At 53.1% G+C, this 14,558-nt stretch overlaps 6 protein-coding genes across 6 annotated transcripts; 4 read left to right on the forward strand and 2 right to left on the reverse strand.

The window, feature by feature from the left end:
* Positions 1 to 151: 151 nt before the first annotated feature.
* HMPREF1541_08610 (uncharacterized protein) lies at positions 152 to 1,572 on the forward strand (the record flags this gene model as incomplete). Its single annotated transcript, XM_008722929.1, has 4 exons — positions 152 to 245; positions 317 to 450; positions 498 to 1,420; positions 1,467 to 1,572. 4 exons carry the CDS (start codon positions 152 to 154, stop codon positions 1,570 to 1,572), a joined length of 1,257 nt encoding a protein of 418 aa, XP_008721151.1.
* Positions 1,573 to 1,952: 380 nt separating this feature from the next.
* HMPREF1541_08611 (uncharacterized protein) lies at positions 1,953 to 3,230 on the forward strand (the record flags this gene model as incomplete). The annotated part of the gene is made up of 3 exons (XM_008722930.1): positions 1,953 to 2,724; positions 2,807 to 2,997; positions 3,054 to 3,230. The coding sequence occupies 3 exons, from the start codon at positions 1,953 to 1,955 to the stop codon at positions 3,228 to 3,230; spliced, it is 1,140 nt and encodes a 379-aa protein (XP_008721152.1).
* A 3,385-nt stretch (positions 3,231 to 6,615) lies between these two features.
* Positions 6,616 to 7,332, forward strand: HMPREF1541_08612 (uncharacterized protein; the record flags this gene model as incomplete). The annotated part of the gene is made up of 1 exon (XM_008722931.1): positions 6,616 to 7,332. One exon carries the CDS (start codon positions 6,616 to 6,618, stop codon positions 7,330 to 7,332), a length of 717 nt encoding a protein of 238 aa, XP_008721153.1.
* Positions 7,333 to 8,321: 989 nt separating this feature from the next.
* Positions 8,322 to 8,986, reverse strand: HMPREF1541_08613 (uncharacterized protein; the record flags this gene model as incomplete). Its single annotated transcript, XM_008722932.1, has 3 exons — positions 8,322 to 8,539; positions 8,591 to 8,752; positions 8,806 to 8,986. 3 exons carry the CDS (start codon positions 8,984 to 8,986, stop codon positions 8,322 to 8,324), a joined length of 561 nt encoding a protein of 186 aa, XP_008721154.1.
* Positions 8,987 to 9,600: 614 nt separating this feature from the next.
* Positions 9,601 to 11,670, reverse strand: HMPREF1541_08614 (uncharacterized protein; the record flags this gene model as incomplete). The annotated part of the gene is made up of 7 exons (XM_008722933.1): positions 9,601 to 10,270; positions 10,323 to 10,450; positions 10,496 to 10,598; positions 10,646 to 10,925; positions 10,970 to 11,042; positions 11,091 to 11,135; positions 11,188 to 11,670. The coding sequence occupies 7 exons, from the start codon at positions 11,668 to 11,670 to the stop codon at positions 9,601 to 9,603; spliced, it is 1,782 nt and encodes a 593-aa protein (XP_008721155.1).
* A 1,140-nt stretch (positions 11,671 to 12,810) lies between these two features.
* On the forward strand, positions 12,811 to 13,904 carry HMPREF1541_08615 (uncharacterized protein; the record flags this gene model as incomplete). The annotated part of the gene is made up of 2 exons (XM_008722934.1): positions 12,811 to 13,369; positions 13,417 to 13,904. The coding sequence occupies 2 exons, from the start codon at positions 12,811 to 12,813 to the stop codon at positions 13,902 to 13,904; spliced, it is 1,047 nt and encodes a 348-aa protein (XP_008721156.1).
* Between the last annotated feature and the right edge of the window lie 654 nt (positions 13,905 to 14,558).

The following is a 14,558-nucleotide window of genomic DNA, read 5'->3' on the forward strand; positions in this document are numbered from 1 at the left end:
AATCTAAATATGGCTAGGCTGATCTTCGTAATCCGCCAGGGCCGGAGGAGAGCCACGCCAACTGCGCCTTCATGCCAGCGCTCCTAATGTCAGCCAGCGCCCCGTCTTGACCTCCCTTCCTTCCCACTCCGCCATCATCCACGCCGCCGTTATGTCGCAGACCTTGACGCATACAGACTCGATTGAGCAGGAGGAGCAGGACAGGAAGAAGTCACAGAAGAAGCAGAAGTCCAGGAGACCCGCAAGTTCGTCCATCTCCCGCATACCATCAGACCTCTACCCGGAAGCCCACAACATGTAGCTGACTTGCCATAAGATACCGCGTTCCGCCAGCAACGTCTGAAAGCATGGCAGCCTATCCTTACTCCCAAAACCGTCCTTCCAATCTTCTTTGCGGTTGGAATTATATTCGCGCCCATCGGTGGCCTGTTGCTGTGGGCCAGTGCTGGTGTAGGTGCTGCGACGCTACTCTGATTCATGACTGATCTTGCTTGCAGGTCCAGGAACTCATAATCGACTATACAGACTGCTCGACAGCCGAGTCCGAGTTTTCCCAGATACCCGATGACAAAGTGTCAGCCTCGTTCAGCTCTTCGAATAGCACAGCCCGACCTCAATGGAAACGCGTAGAAGAGTCGCGCCGACCACCTTACAGCGCTGTCAATGTCTCAGACACTTCGGTTTGCACACTCCAATTCTCGATTCCGAACGACATCAATCCGCCGGTCTATATGTACTACCGCCTCACCAACTTCTACCAGAATCACCGTAGATACGTGAGCTCCCTCGATACATCGCAGCTTCGTGGTAGTGCCTTGGACAATGATACTATCGATGGGAGTGCATGTAACCCTCTAAAGCTTGCACACAACGGCAAAGCGATATATCCTTGTGGCTTGATTGCGAATTCTATCTTTAATGATACGCTCTGGAGCCCTATTCTTACCACGGAGTCTGGCGGCGACGGCCCGAGCGAATATCGCATGACGAACGAAAGTATCGCCTGGGGAAGCGATTCGCAGCTCTACAAGAGAACTGACTACCAGCCTGAAAATATTTGGCCTCCACCAAACTGGGAACGTCGCTACCCGGACGGCTATACCAGAGATGGCCCCGGACAGATTCCGGACCTCTCAACCTACGAAGAGTTCCACGTCTGGATGCGGACGGCTGGCCTGCCCACTTTTAGCAAGCTCGCCCTTCGCAACGATAATGATGTTCTGCGGGCCGGAATTTACCAGATGGAAATCTATGATTACTTTCCAACCTCGGAATATGGTGGAACGAAGTCCATTCTCCTCAGCACCCGAACGGTTCTCGGAGGCAAGAACTCTTTCTTGGGCATTGCCTATGTCGTCGTTGCGGGTATCTGCGTCGTCGTTGGCGTGGTCTTCACACTGGCCCATCTGATCAAGCCAAGGTCAGTCTCATTCTTCCATTCCCCCAAATTTGACTGACGGTTCTAGGCGCTTGGGTGATCACACATATCTCTCTTGGAACAATGCCGACCTTCCTCCCTCGACCGCCACTACCACAGGCCGAGACACCAGGCCTGGCACACAGGGCGCCTGATCTTGGCGCTTCCTGGCTTCCTGGCAATGTGTTACGACCCCTTTCTTGGCGCAAGGCGTTCTCAGTACGATCGGTCCACGTTTGACAGTCAGACGGACAGCAAGCAGAAGTGTGAGGACATCGCTTGTATAAACATTGATTTTGTGTGATGGAGCAGGACGGATCAATGTCCACATATCATCTAGATTGCTCTTCTACGAACTGGTCATGGCGTAACGGCATTTTTACCCAGACTTCTTTTCTCTAGCCCGTGCACTGTCAACATCGGTAAGAAGGACCTGTGCTTTCCATCTGCCGTATATTTCTGTTTATCTCAGTCAATCTCTGACTGTCCCTCATTTGCCTTTACCACCAGCGCTACACTCCGGCCCTTGCCCCTTATGCTCTCCCCAACCGTCGCCCTCACCATCCTTCTCTTACTTATTCTCCCGAACGCCCTTGCCGCGCCACCTTTTCCGCCCCTGATCAAGTACTTCCCACTAGCTACCCCCATTCCTCCCACGTCACCGCCTTCTGAAGATCCAGCATTACCTGCTCCCCAACCCCAGCAACCTCTCCTCAACGCCAGAACGTGCGGCACCTCTAATCCATCCAACAATCTGCGCTCCGCCCTCGCACAGCTCCGCGCTGAAGAGCCTCTCGACAACAATAATCTCTGGTCGGCACGTACCTTCTCAGCCCGCATCTTGTCGCAACCCCTTCACAAACGCGCCGCAACTCCCCTTGTCACCATCCCGCTCTATCTTCACATCGTCGACACCCCCGCCGCCGCAACCCCGGGCTCCCCATCCTACATCTCCGACGCGCAAGTCGAGCAGCAGGTCGCGTACCTCCGCTCCGCGTACGCGCTCCTGTCCATCGCCTTCGACCTGCGCAATACCACGCGCACCACGAACGCCACGTGGGCCGGCAACGGCGATGATTTGGCCATGAAGCGCGCGCTGCGCCAGGGCGCGTACGACTCGCTGAACGTCTACTTTCAGAGTAACCTGAAGAGTAATGGCGACGATGGCTTGCCGGCAGGCGCCACGCTGCTGGGGCTGTGCACGTTGCCCGTGACGGGTGTCTCGGCTGTGACGGCGCCGGCGAGGTATGTTAGGGATGGGTGTAATGTCTTGTCTGGTACGATGCCGGGTGGGAGGATGAATGGGTGTAAGTGTCTTCTGTTTTCCCTGTTCGCCTGTGATTGTGTGGCGCGTATGTGTGTGGGGGGCTGACGCTGGTGTCAATATAGACAACCTCGGCGCCACGGCCGCGCATGAGATGGGCCACTGGCTGGGTCTCCTGCACACGTTCGAGGATGAAACGTGCGACGCGGCTTCGTGGGGCGACTACGTGGCTGATACGCCGCAGCAGGCCGTCCCGACCGAAGGGTGTCCCGCTAGGGGGAGTCAGGATTCTTGCCCGAATAGTGGGGTTGCTGAGGTATGTCGTCCCCAGAGATAGGGTTACGGGAGAGCAAGTCACTGACCAGGGTGTAGGGCTGGAGTGGCCTCCCAGGACAAGGTCCTAATCCATATGGGCCTCAGGGCTACAGCGGTGTGGACAACACGAGGAATTATATGGACTATAGCAGTGATGTCTGCTACGAGGGGTGGACGGCGGGGCAGGGTGCTAGGGTCGTAAATGCATGGAAACTGTGGAGGGAAGGTCGGTGATGGCTGTCAGAGACTGGGGCTGCATTCGGGGCAGGGGAGACGAGGGAAGAAGTATTCGAGAGTGCTTTGACATGGGCAGCTTATAGATGAGTTCTGGGTCAGCTTTCTATTTCTCAGATCCAGGAATCTACAGTTTTGTTGCGGCTGGGATAACGGATGACCAATTTATTTGCGCATAGAATGCTGCTGTAACGGCTTTCGGCTCCTCCGTTCTATCCTGCTTGGTCATAACAGTACTTGTTCTGATGCTTCTCCGAGATCAAAGTGACGCGGACTGACTAAGAACACCTATATCATCTGCTCGAGTGCTCAGTCCTGAAGCGAGTTCGAGCCATCGGTGAAGCGCGGCTGGTGTGACGAGGTAAACCTCCCAGCCTTGGGCTGCCTGTTGGTAGGTATGCTTGGTCTGGACTCGAAGTTTGTTCGCGGGGTCTTGAGATTATTGTGTTGCAGCCCCGCGGTTATTCCTCGTCGTTGGTTCCGTTCTGAGAAGTAGTCCGCTCGTTTCGGGAGAGGTACGGAAGGCTTTGGCCTTTTACCATCTCGTAAGAAAGTCTCAGACTGATGCACTGTAGACTATGTCTAACGCTCCAGCAGCTGGAACGATGGTTTTCAGCATGAGATATAGCCTGATTGTAGTCTGCATTGATGATTTGTTGTTCGGACAGGATTCCTGCCACGGGCAAGGTCTTGAGCTCTTCTTTGAGTTTGACAAGTTTGGATAGGGCCTTGATTGAAGCTTCAGGGGTCACCGTGGCGGTGTTGAAGTTCTGCGTTTGACTTGGCATGGTGAACTTTAGGAGCAGGAAGAATGGTATCGGTGGGTGAGATGCTGAGCATAGGGTGCAGGAGGCTATGGCAATGTGAACGCTCTGGTTCCGTAGACTTTGCAGAGCATTCCGACTGTAGTAGGGCTTCTATAACTGAGAGGCGGCCAATCAACGAAGCAGGAGTGAGACCAAGAAGACTGTTGGACATCAGAAGCGAACTCCTCCCCTTTCCCACCCTGGATTGCGAAGAAGGCAAAGGCACAACTTCAGATAACCTATGGCCCCTTACAGTCAGCATTCCTGTGGCAGGATTTCAGAGTATTGCTTGTTAATTGAGCTTCTTCTCATTTGTTACCTCTGCCTTGCAGTGCAATCATGGACTGCCGTCAACTTCGAGCTTCACCTGGCTCTCAGTGAGCACTTCTTTTCTTAGTCACCTCTTGGCACGAGTGACGCCCTTAGACACCACCACCTCTGCTCTACTAACTATAAAACTATCCACGAACTTCGGTCGACCTTTTGTATCCACCTTACTAAGTACCTCGTCCGCCGCGAGACATGGATTCCATAACTGTTACTCTCGCTGCCGCGTCCGTGTCTCTCGCTCAGGCTTCCAAGACTCTAGCAGAGGCATCGAAGCTTGTTGCTGAGGCCTGCAAGGTATACGCTCCTGCTTCTAACCCAATGCATTACCCATATGGCCGAGATTTTGGTCCTTCGACTGATCATCAGGTGCGGGTTTCTCAGTCCTGAAGCGTAAATGCTGCTAACTCTATACAGAACTCTGCATACGCCGCCTCCGGTCTTTCCAATCTCTGCCGTCACCATGTCAACCACGAACTCCCGCCGAGCTTTTGTCAAGCCTCTCCCTATCAGTGCCATCCTCGATTCTATAGCGCTGCACCTGAGCTGCCGTAAGTAACAACTCATGAGGAATTCACTCCAGAGCATTCTAACATATGTATAGTCGTGGCCCACCTCCTAATTACCCTGCACCTGATCTGGACAACGACAACCACCTCAGCTGGAAGTACTCTTACGAGGAGCAGCGATGGATGCCATCCTACGCCGACTCCGGTTCAGTCACATGTCCTCCCTCATCTGTCTACTATGGGGCTGAGAACTCTACTCAGCACGACTATGGTGCTCATGCTCGGGGCTGGGGTACTCACTTCCCTGCTGGACCGAACGGTGGACCTGACTGGGGTGACGGCGAAAACAATGGTGGATGGTCCGAGGATGATGAATACTATGGCGAGAGTCCTACAGGTTGGCGCAATGGCAGCGAGCATGGTGAAGATGGACCTGATGGGCACCGCGCGAACGAAGTTGGCTCTTGTTGGGCTGTTCAGAATAAGTACGACGACAATCAGTCCTGTGCTAATGACTACGACAACTCTTGGGGAGATCGCAACCTCAACGGCTGGTCTGACGTTGAGTCCTGGCATCAGCAGGATCAGACTTCTGACAATGGAGGTATCGGGTCTGAGCATGGTGCGCTGTACGATTCTGATGGCTGGGACACGTGTGAAGATGAGTTGACCTCTCCTGAGTTCTACCTATGTGATGACAGCCAGTATGGATGTTGGGATGACTCTGAACTGGTATCAAACAGTGTCCCAGCTTGGTGAATTGATCGATCGACCAGGAGCAGCCACGGGACAATGGGGGCAATCATAGGAGGAGACTTGGACGCGACGCTGGAAAAAGATCCGAGAGATACGAGTCAGGACCAGCAGTGACTTCCTCGCTTGAGTACGGGGACACTAAGGTACGAGCCTCGAGTAAAGTAGTAGCAGCTGCAGCAGTATGCAGCACGATGATCCCACCTTGCCTGCGAATCGTGGCCTGGATAGTCTAGCTTCAATAGCTCTTGCAATACGTCCGCACGACACGATGAATAGTAGGCTCGCCATTGCGTTGTGTGTTCGTGCGCGATCTGAACGATACGGGTTCAGGATGAGGAAGGCGACGGCGGCCCCGGCAAGGCTCGCCCCCTATTAATGCGCCAAGACGCTAAACAGACCCTCAGCTATTAGGCGCTCTTTCGCCTTCGAACGACTGTCCTTCTTCACAATTGCAATGACTCTTCTAAGAACAAATGGGCAGCCTATTGCGCACGCCCGGAAGTTATGGCTTCCATTGCTATTTGAGTTCATCGGAAAATGGTCCACTAGTGTTTTCGGCCGGGCTGAGGCTGCGACCTATTGACGCCTTGCGCGCATCTGGTCATCCATCACAACAGCGAAGAATGCTTTGCCTTACTACCAGACGACAATCAATCCGGACGTCGCCTGATTGCTCACAGATGGGTTGGGTAACCTAGTCTTTCGACATGTAGCTGAAACACCGTCGCAAAATCCCCACACGGTAACTCGACCATGGTCCCACCGTTTTTCTCTGGGATGACCCGTTATGTGAGTCTGATCCGAGCTGAGTCACATACACAGTTGCCTGAATGCGCAGTCAGGTACTCAGCACATCACGCCCACAGGTATAAGTATGTCGCTTCACGATCGTGACTTCTCAGATTCCTACATACTAGACCCTCACCAACAAAACAAAGCCTTATAGTCCCCGAAGCCGCAGTGCCTCCAAAAGGATCACTGGACCAGATGCCATCGCCTCACAGCAGCGAAAACGAGGATGGAGATCTTGAAGACACCGTAAAATCTGACGATGATGGATCCTATGTCGAATATCGTCGGAAAAGAGCGAAACTTGACGCGAGCAAAGCAGAGCTTGATCGGGCAAATGCCGAACTTGAAGCCTGGATAGCAAAAGAGCTTAGGCGACACGCAGCAGCGTCCGCCAAAATATGCCGACACACTCGTCGCACAAAGGGGCAGTCGCTCAGAAAGTACAACTCGTCTAAAAAGCGGCCTTCAAACACATTGCTACACCATAATGGCGATCAGAGGGTCAAAGTCGAAGATGACCTCGTGTCTGTCTCGCCGATTAAAATGGAAAGTCGCGTGGGTCCGGACCATATTATTGCCAACGAGGTCACAACAAGCAGAACCACTGAGCCTGCAGGCAGCAACTTCCCTGCCGACATTCCTCGGCCGTTGTGGGAGACACAACTAAACACCCACTTTGCGGGACCACCTCCTCAACAGCCCTTTCTCTCTCTAGTTCCCAACAGCTACCTGTCTCCTCAAGGTCACTTTGTCTGCCCACACCTGAGTCTTGGTATGGCTGGCTCAGGCTCTCGGAATGGCAATCAGGACTTGATTTGCGATCTCTGCCAGCAACAGGTGGATCGATTCTACCTTCAATACGGCACATCAAACGATTCGTTTTCCTTTCCGCTGGGTCCGTACGACTACTAGGTCATAGACGAGGAATCTCGACGAGAAATAGTGTGGTACTCTTGAAAATCCGATATCTGTCGAATACACAATCAGAAACTGGCCTGAATCGGTGAATCTGCGACGCAGATAGGTGAAGGAGCTGCACCAGCGAGGAGAGAGAGCCAGGCTGTCGGGGGTGTGAAGAAGATGCAAGCATGCAGGAGGAGAGGGCGATTGATGTGCAAAGAAGACCAAAGAAGACGCAAACCGTGAGATTGACGGCCAGCTGGCTCCAAACAAGATGCAGAGAGGAGCAGTCAGGCATCAACCCAGCCGCACACACCGACATCTGGTTCTTGTGTCTACAGTCTGGTTCTTGTGTGGGTTACCCTCTGTCAAGAGTGGCGTTCAGGGAAAGATTTTCTTCTGAAACACCTATGTGCCTGTGCCTGTGCCTGTGCTGAGCCGCGTTGGACCGCTGGTTCCACAACGAGATCTGCCTACTGCGGCCATTGGGTCCGTATCCGTCTTTTGCTAAGAGATTGAGACTTCTCGTGTATTATGTTTATGTAGACGGAACCTTATTAGGTTATTAATCGAGCCACTCTGCATGCTAAAGGTCCAACTTTGTACTAGTGGAGGAGAAGAAGGTGATACGTTGTCACGTTTAAATTCGAACTGCTCTCTGTACCGACCGATCCTGCTCGAAGTACAATAAGTTCCTTGCATTCCAGACACCTATATACGTAGCTTATGATGTCTCAAGGGGTGGTCCCGAGGGAGGAGTGTCGAACGTGCCTGTCCAAAACCGTAGGGACAGGCTTAACATAAGCTAGGTGCAGCAGCAGGGAATCAAAGAGTGAGACTGTGCACGGAACGCTCGTTAAGGGGATCTGAATTATGCCTAATGACTGGAATGCGTACTCCACCACGATGTAATGCTAAGATTGATTAGTGCTTCAACTTGAATTGCTCAAGATTGGGTAGGTCGGTCTAATTGACTCCTGAGACCATCATACTCTGCCCCTTCAATAAGCCACAGGCAGGAGATCGACCCGGGAACAGGACTTGGGCAGGTCGCCAGTGGAGTAGTCGAGCTCAGCGAACAACTGGGGAGCCCCGTGCCACCAGTCGCATGCCAGCCAACCGATGAACTCGGTAGAATTCCACTGCAAGCCAGTCGAGTTGAAGAAGTATCCGGCAGAATCGGATTCGCTAGCGACGGAGATGGTCACGGCAAGGAAGGCTGTGTTGGGTCAGCTTTGCGAGGTATCATTGTCTTGGCCGAGTCACCCACATTGGTAGGAGCCATATTGGACGGCGAGCGGCCATCCGCCAATCTGGTTGCCTTCGTATGTGAAGTACTGTTGCGAGTCTGTCTTGTTGTAGTAGGCCTCCATGGCGGTGTCCTTGCTGGAGTCTAGTACGGCATCGCCCAGGCCGGCTCCGGTGTGGTATGCTGCGAATGAAGATCAGAAGGCGCAGCAAGTGACACAGCCAGTGAAGACGAACAGTAGAGCCACAACCCTCCCTTTGCACTTCCGCAGTCGTCTTTCGAACTGTCACCCCGTAGTTGCGTCTGTAGATAGTACTTGGCGGGCGGCTCTGTGGTGGCGCGGGAGGCCAGCGGGCTGCCTTGAGCAAGATTGAACAGCGCAATAGAAGAGGCGGCAATGAAGGCGCTGAGATGCATCTTGAGGGTTGATGGAGAGTGTGACGTGATGAGCAAGGATTCTGAAGGCTTACGATGTCCGAGATGAAGCAGTTGGAGGGGCTGCTCAGATGTGTCGATGAAAGTAACTGGCCTTGTGGAATGGTTCCAGAAGCACCGAGGTAGTTATACGTGGTCAACAGGTTGCTTGTACCTACCGGAAGCAGCCAATAGAGGCTGTGCTACAATGCAGGCACGACAGGCACGACAGGTAAGACGGTCCTCTATGAGGGATAAATCTGCGGAAGGCTGCAAGAAATCCATTGTGCAGGTCACGAGGAAGGGTGGTAGCCGGAGGAAGGTGGTGGTGGTGGCTGCGGCTGGCCGGCAAGCTCGGTGTAAGTTTTGTGGGATAGCCGCAGTAAGTAGCACTGGCAGCTGCGGGTTCTTGACTAAGTCTGAGACAGGCTGACGTTCAGAAGTTTGTGGGGTCTCCGGTACCCCAAATTTAGGTAGGTACATACCCTCCCTGATAAAAATGTACTGGTCGCTGCTTCCGCGATTGATCACTCGAGCTCCCGAGCACAGCCACACCGTCGACCACCAACTTTCCTTCCACCTGCGCCATTTCATCAATTCCATCAATTCCATCAACTCTACCCTCGGTGTCGACTGGAATTGTTGTGCGTGTCACTTCGATGCTCCTTCGGCGCAGCCATATTGACACCTTCGTCCCACTGAACGGTAAAGCTGTTGGGCGTGTTGTATCGCTGGCCTTTAAAGAGCAATTGTGTGTCGATGCTAGCTGGCTTCAGCTGGAAGCGAATCGTAAAGTCGGCTCGATAGTGAGTTTCGTACTTGTTCCACCAGCGCCACCAGCGCTTCTTTCTTTTCTCAAAGTCCGAATAGGGCACAGAGGTAAGATCTGAGCGCATTGTGCACAGCATCTTGACAGCCCCCTCATTTGATTTGAACGAGTTTGGCAAATCTTTGGCCCCGCTGTTGCAGATCACAATGCGGTCTTCCCAAGGCTTGCACTTGCCCTTGAGGAATCGGCGCCAGAATTCATGATCCACGTGGTCTTCATCTTGGTCGATCTGCTGGCCTTGTTTGACAAACCAGATCACTTGGTCATTGGCGTACGTCTTGTTTTCGATGGGACATTTGTGCAACTGTGCTTGTTGGTGAGCCACATTGCGCGGGTTATACCTTTGTATGCAGAGGACACCCAGAGACTGCCGGCAGGTCCGTGTTCGCAGCACCGATTTGGCAGTCTTCAGTTTCCGCATCCGATTCTGCACGATTCCCTTGACCACGGCTAGCTGTCTAGTGCGGATTTAGCTGGACGACTCCCACTCAAGCTTGGCGCAATACTCACGGCACTGTTGATGACATGACACGCAGCTCTGGCGCCCTCCGATGGACCCTGTCGACCGTGTACCGCTGTGTAAGACGATCCTTGACATACTGAGAACTTCCCAGTCCTCCGGACAGAACAAGATGTGTCTTTGTCGTCAGCAAGAGCATACCACTTAGGGATGGAGCACCAACTATTCGCTCATTTGACGCTTCTGTGTCCATGCGCTTCATCTGGAAGTCGATCAAGTCAAACATCTTCTCGATCTGGCGGTCGAACAATGCCCGGATCTCCGCCCTGCCCACGGTCAATTATGCTGCAAAGGTGTAGAGGGAGATCCTTACTGGGAGAATATCATCCTGCCACGGATTACCTTCGCTGAAGGCAGACTGAAGGTGTCGGGACACCCTGGCATTTCAATTTCGAATTCTGGAAAAGTCAAGCTGTCCTCTGTCCCAAAATTCTCCTTGCATCTGCGAAATCCGGTCGGAGAGCGCGACATCTTTTCCGCAAGCTTGCGAATGGTATGAGGCGCCATGTTCAAGTCCTTTTTCGCAGCCATTAATCGCTTCTCGACTAGATCGGCAAATTCAATGTCGATTTCGACGCTCCCAATTTCATCGCCTGTAAATCTCAGTGAGTCGCTCGAACAGATTGACATGACATACCTCGAACCTGGTCTAATGATCTCAGAGATGCTCCATCACCGCTCGCCTCGGCAACCTTTAGGAGAGCGACATCCTACGAGACGTTAAGCGGTGCGTGCCGATGGAATCAAATCATACTTACTGTTGTCCCCCCGCCAGCATCTACGGTCAGAAGTACGTCGCCATCCTATCATTGCGAGTTAGAGTGGCTGCTTTCGATGATTAGGCCGAGCACGAACCGAATATACTGCATTCTGTGAGTTGAAGGTGTACACAGCTGCGGCCTCGGCCTCTGTCAGACTGACGTCGACTATATGATTTCGAGAATCAGATCCGAAGCCTGCTCGACAAGCGATTGTCTTCAGGTCCTGTGCCAGGCCCAGCTTGGTCCACGTCGTGGGCACCGAGAACAGGAATTCAACGTGGGCCGTGTTCCAATCCCTCACGTTGTCGATGAGACTTTTCTTGATATGAGGATACAGTTTGCGGAGGAAGTCTTCGTAATATTTTCTGACGTCCGCATGGCTAGGCGGGAGTTCTTCGGGATGCGGATGGCTGCGACGAGCCTTGTTGTATTCTGCTTCGTCAAAGAATACTTTGAACCAATCTCGGACTCGATCTTGATCGGATTCCAACTGAGTCAAGAATCCCCAGGATATGCGGTCATCGATGCCATAGTAGATTGAGGTCGGGACCTGCTCTGCGGATAAGCCGATCGCCATAAAATCGAAATGCCAGGCTCTTTCAAACCTTGTTCGCAGAACCGCCAGCATTGCCAGGCCAAGTCTGGATCGTGTGCGGCTCAGGCATGTCTATGCCTTCGTTCTTGATAGCAAAGCCCACACCTGATGGACAGAGTTATCAGAATGGGTCACTGGATTCGTGGGTCACATCGGGTGGCAACCTACCTGTACAGGTCATACCGACATCTATTGCCACCAGCAGGACTGACGTTGCGCTGCTCATGGTGCTTAATTCAAAGAGATATGATTTTCGCGATACGTTCTCCTTGTGAGAGCAAACAACTGCAAGGAGAGACAAGGTCGACATCTCCTGGAACTACCCGCAAGATCGACTTATGATTGCAAACAAGGCTGACTCCGCGACTGAGTCCCTACCATCCATCAAGACCCTTGTCGACGGGCAGCCACTAACCAGCAAGCGACAAATGCATATGAACGAGGCTGAACTATCGATGTGAATGCGCAATATCCTTGTTGTCACATCAGGTGGCTGAGACGCGACCTGGCTCGCCTCGGGCTGCGGAGGGTTGGCTGGGTTCAACTTAAAGCAGCGAAAGCATCAGGCTGAGAAGAAGACGCACTTTTTCCTATGCTCTGCCGGAAGACCTCTCGAATTCGTACCAATTCCCAAGGATGTTCGTAAACACTCTTCCAACCATTACTCATACACAAGTTGGATTGTAACGAAAAAACACCTCGTGTTTCATCTACAAACAAGTTCATGCCGTCTCAAGTACCCTCGCAGCAATAGCCATCACTTCCCACTGACGATTGCGTTGCTGCCTTCGCGCGAAACACCTTGCCCTTACCCGGGACGAACGCAGTGAGACTACGAGAAACTATTGTTGCCGTTATCATTACTCCGAGCGACTCGGCGAACCCCATCGCGATTGGAAAGTCGTGTTCTATACAGTACTAAACAGGTCCTGGCTAAAGCTCCGTCGGCATCTTCTCGGAGACCTGTCCACTTCGCTATCACAATTTCCGGGAGCAGCCGTCGGAGCGCTGATAACAGGAGCCCTTTTGGCTTCAGCAGTCTCCCACTTTTGCATTATGAGGCGCCACAGGGAACGAGGAAGCCATGTTAGCAGATTCCGAGGGGAACAGCCCGGCGGTTTCATGCCTGCCCAAGATGCAGCTAGCCATGAGCCTGCAACGGTCACGAACCCGAGTCAGGTCCTCTCACATAGTGATGAGCCTCAGCGTTCTCAGGAGGCGCAGAAGAACAAGGCCATATCTTCCATCAGCAACATCCTCAAGTGGCTCTGTTTCGGGGAACGTCGAAAGGAACAGGACGGTAGATCCATGACTTTCGCGAATCTGGACTATATTCTGCCACAATCGCTTGACGATAGCAGCATTCAAGCGGCTGTCTTTGATTTCTTCAGACGTATCGACGCGCATGTCAATAGCCGCTTCTATCCGGACCATGTTCGCCTTGACGAGGAAGACGCTGTCAATGCGGCACCTCAGTCGGCACACCATGCTACGCAGCCAGGTCTTGACGTTGGCGCGTTACTCCGCTATGAGCGAGCCCGCTTCCAGACGATCAAGTCGCTGATTTGCGGCGAGGTGCTTGAAGCCATTGATTTCTACGGCGATCAAAGCAAGTCGCTGTTGCCGAAAGTTGTCACAGCTTTCTTGAGTAAGGTGGCTAAACGACGCGAAGACGATCATCGTAAGTGCACTCGGAAGAACCTGACGCAGCATACTGACTTGGCGCAGCAAATAGGCTCTCCACGTCTCGCTGGAGGACGAGCACCGGCTATCTGCTCGGCGACCGCCAAAGTCCTGAAGACCAGGCAGCTCGTGACGAGGCCATCCAAAAGATTATTCAGACACTCAACCCTATTCTGCAGCCGTTTGCTGACCCGAAACACGAGGACACTCGCCAGGCTGATCTTGTTTTCATCTGCAGAAAGGCTGAGCAGCTCGGCATGATACTACTTGCTCAGCCAGCCGAATGGATGTTCGACTGGACGTCAGATCCGGAACCTGTGTCTAAAGAACCAGGAAGATGCCCGGTCACCTCTCGCCCATTCGTTGTGTTTCCAGCCTTGGTCAAAGTCACTGACAAATCTGCTCGAGTCATTGAGCCGCCGCAGATAGTTTTGAGTCAGAAGAAAGTGTCTTTTGGAAGCTGGAAGCTTGACGCCCAGGTCCTTTGGGAGAAGCCGCCTCATGGGGGAAGCAAGGAGGATGTCACGCCGTAGTGGCTCCCTCTTTGCGAGCCGACATGTATCCATGTCGTTCCAGCTAGGCGCCGACACTTGGCGGTCGTAACTTCATCCGTTCTAGCGTCAGTCAAACTGGACCAAATACGAGGACACCGTGAACCTGCCTAGTCACGTACATGATCGCACCTAGACAACAGCTTCGAGCTCTACCTCTCGCTTTCTGCGGCCGAGGGCAGTATGCTAGGGAGATAACGAAGCGCTCGTCCATCTCGAGAGATGCCCTCAAGCCATTAAGAAGCGCAGAGTTACAGCTCTGCGCAGCAAGGGAGAACTCGAGAGGGTGAACCGACAGGCACTTGCATTGACAGCGTCCGGCCAAGGTCCGTGCGCCCAATGCGAGACGAACATCCAGAACAGGGACACGATGTTGCCGCTTTGTCGAGAAAAACGAAAGGCGTGGACTTTTGGTTCGTACTTGCGACTCCAGGCACACATGGGGCAGAGTGCTAGGCAATTCGGGCGCATCTGCCCTTTTGCACCAGCCGATAGCCACAGAGAGCGTTCATGCCATTGCAGAACCTCAAAGCTGGCCGAGATTAGGCGGAGGTACAACCTGCCGATCTCGGCAGGCTGTATGATAGCCCGCCTTTGACACATGTCTGTCTGCCGCGCCCATCTTTCCTGCGAACT

The sequence above is a fragment of the Cyphellophora europaea genome, assembly GCF_000365145.1.
Source record: "Cyphellophora europaea CBS 101466 unplaced genomic scaffold supercont1.9, whole genome shotgun sequence".
Lineage (NCBI taxonomy): Eukaryota > Fungi > Ascomycota > Eurotiomycetes > Chaetothyriales > Cyphellophoraceae > Cyphellophora > Cyphellophora europaea.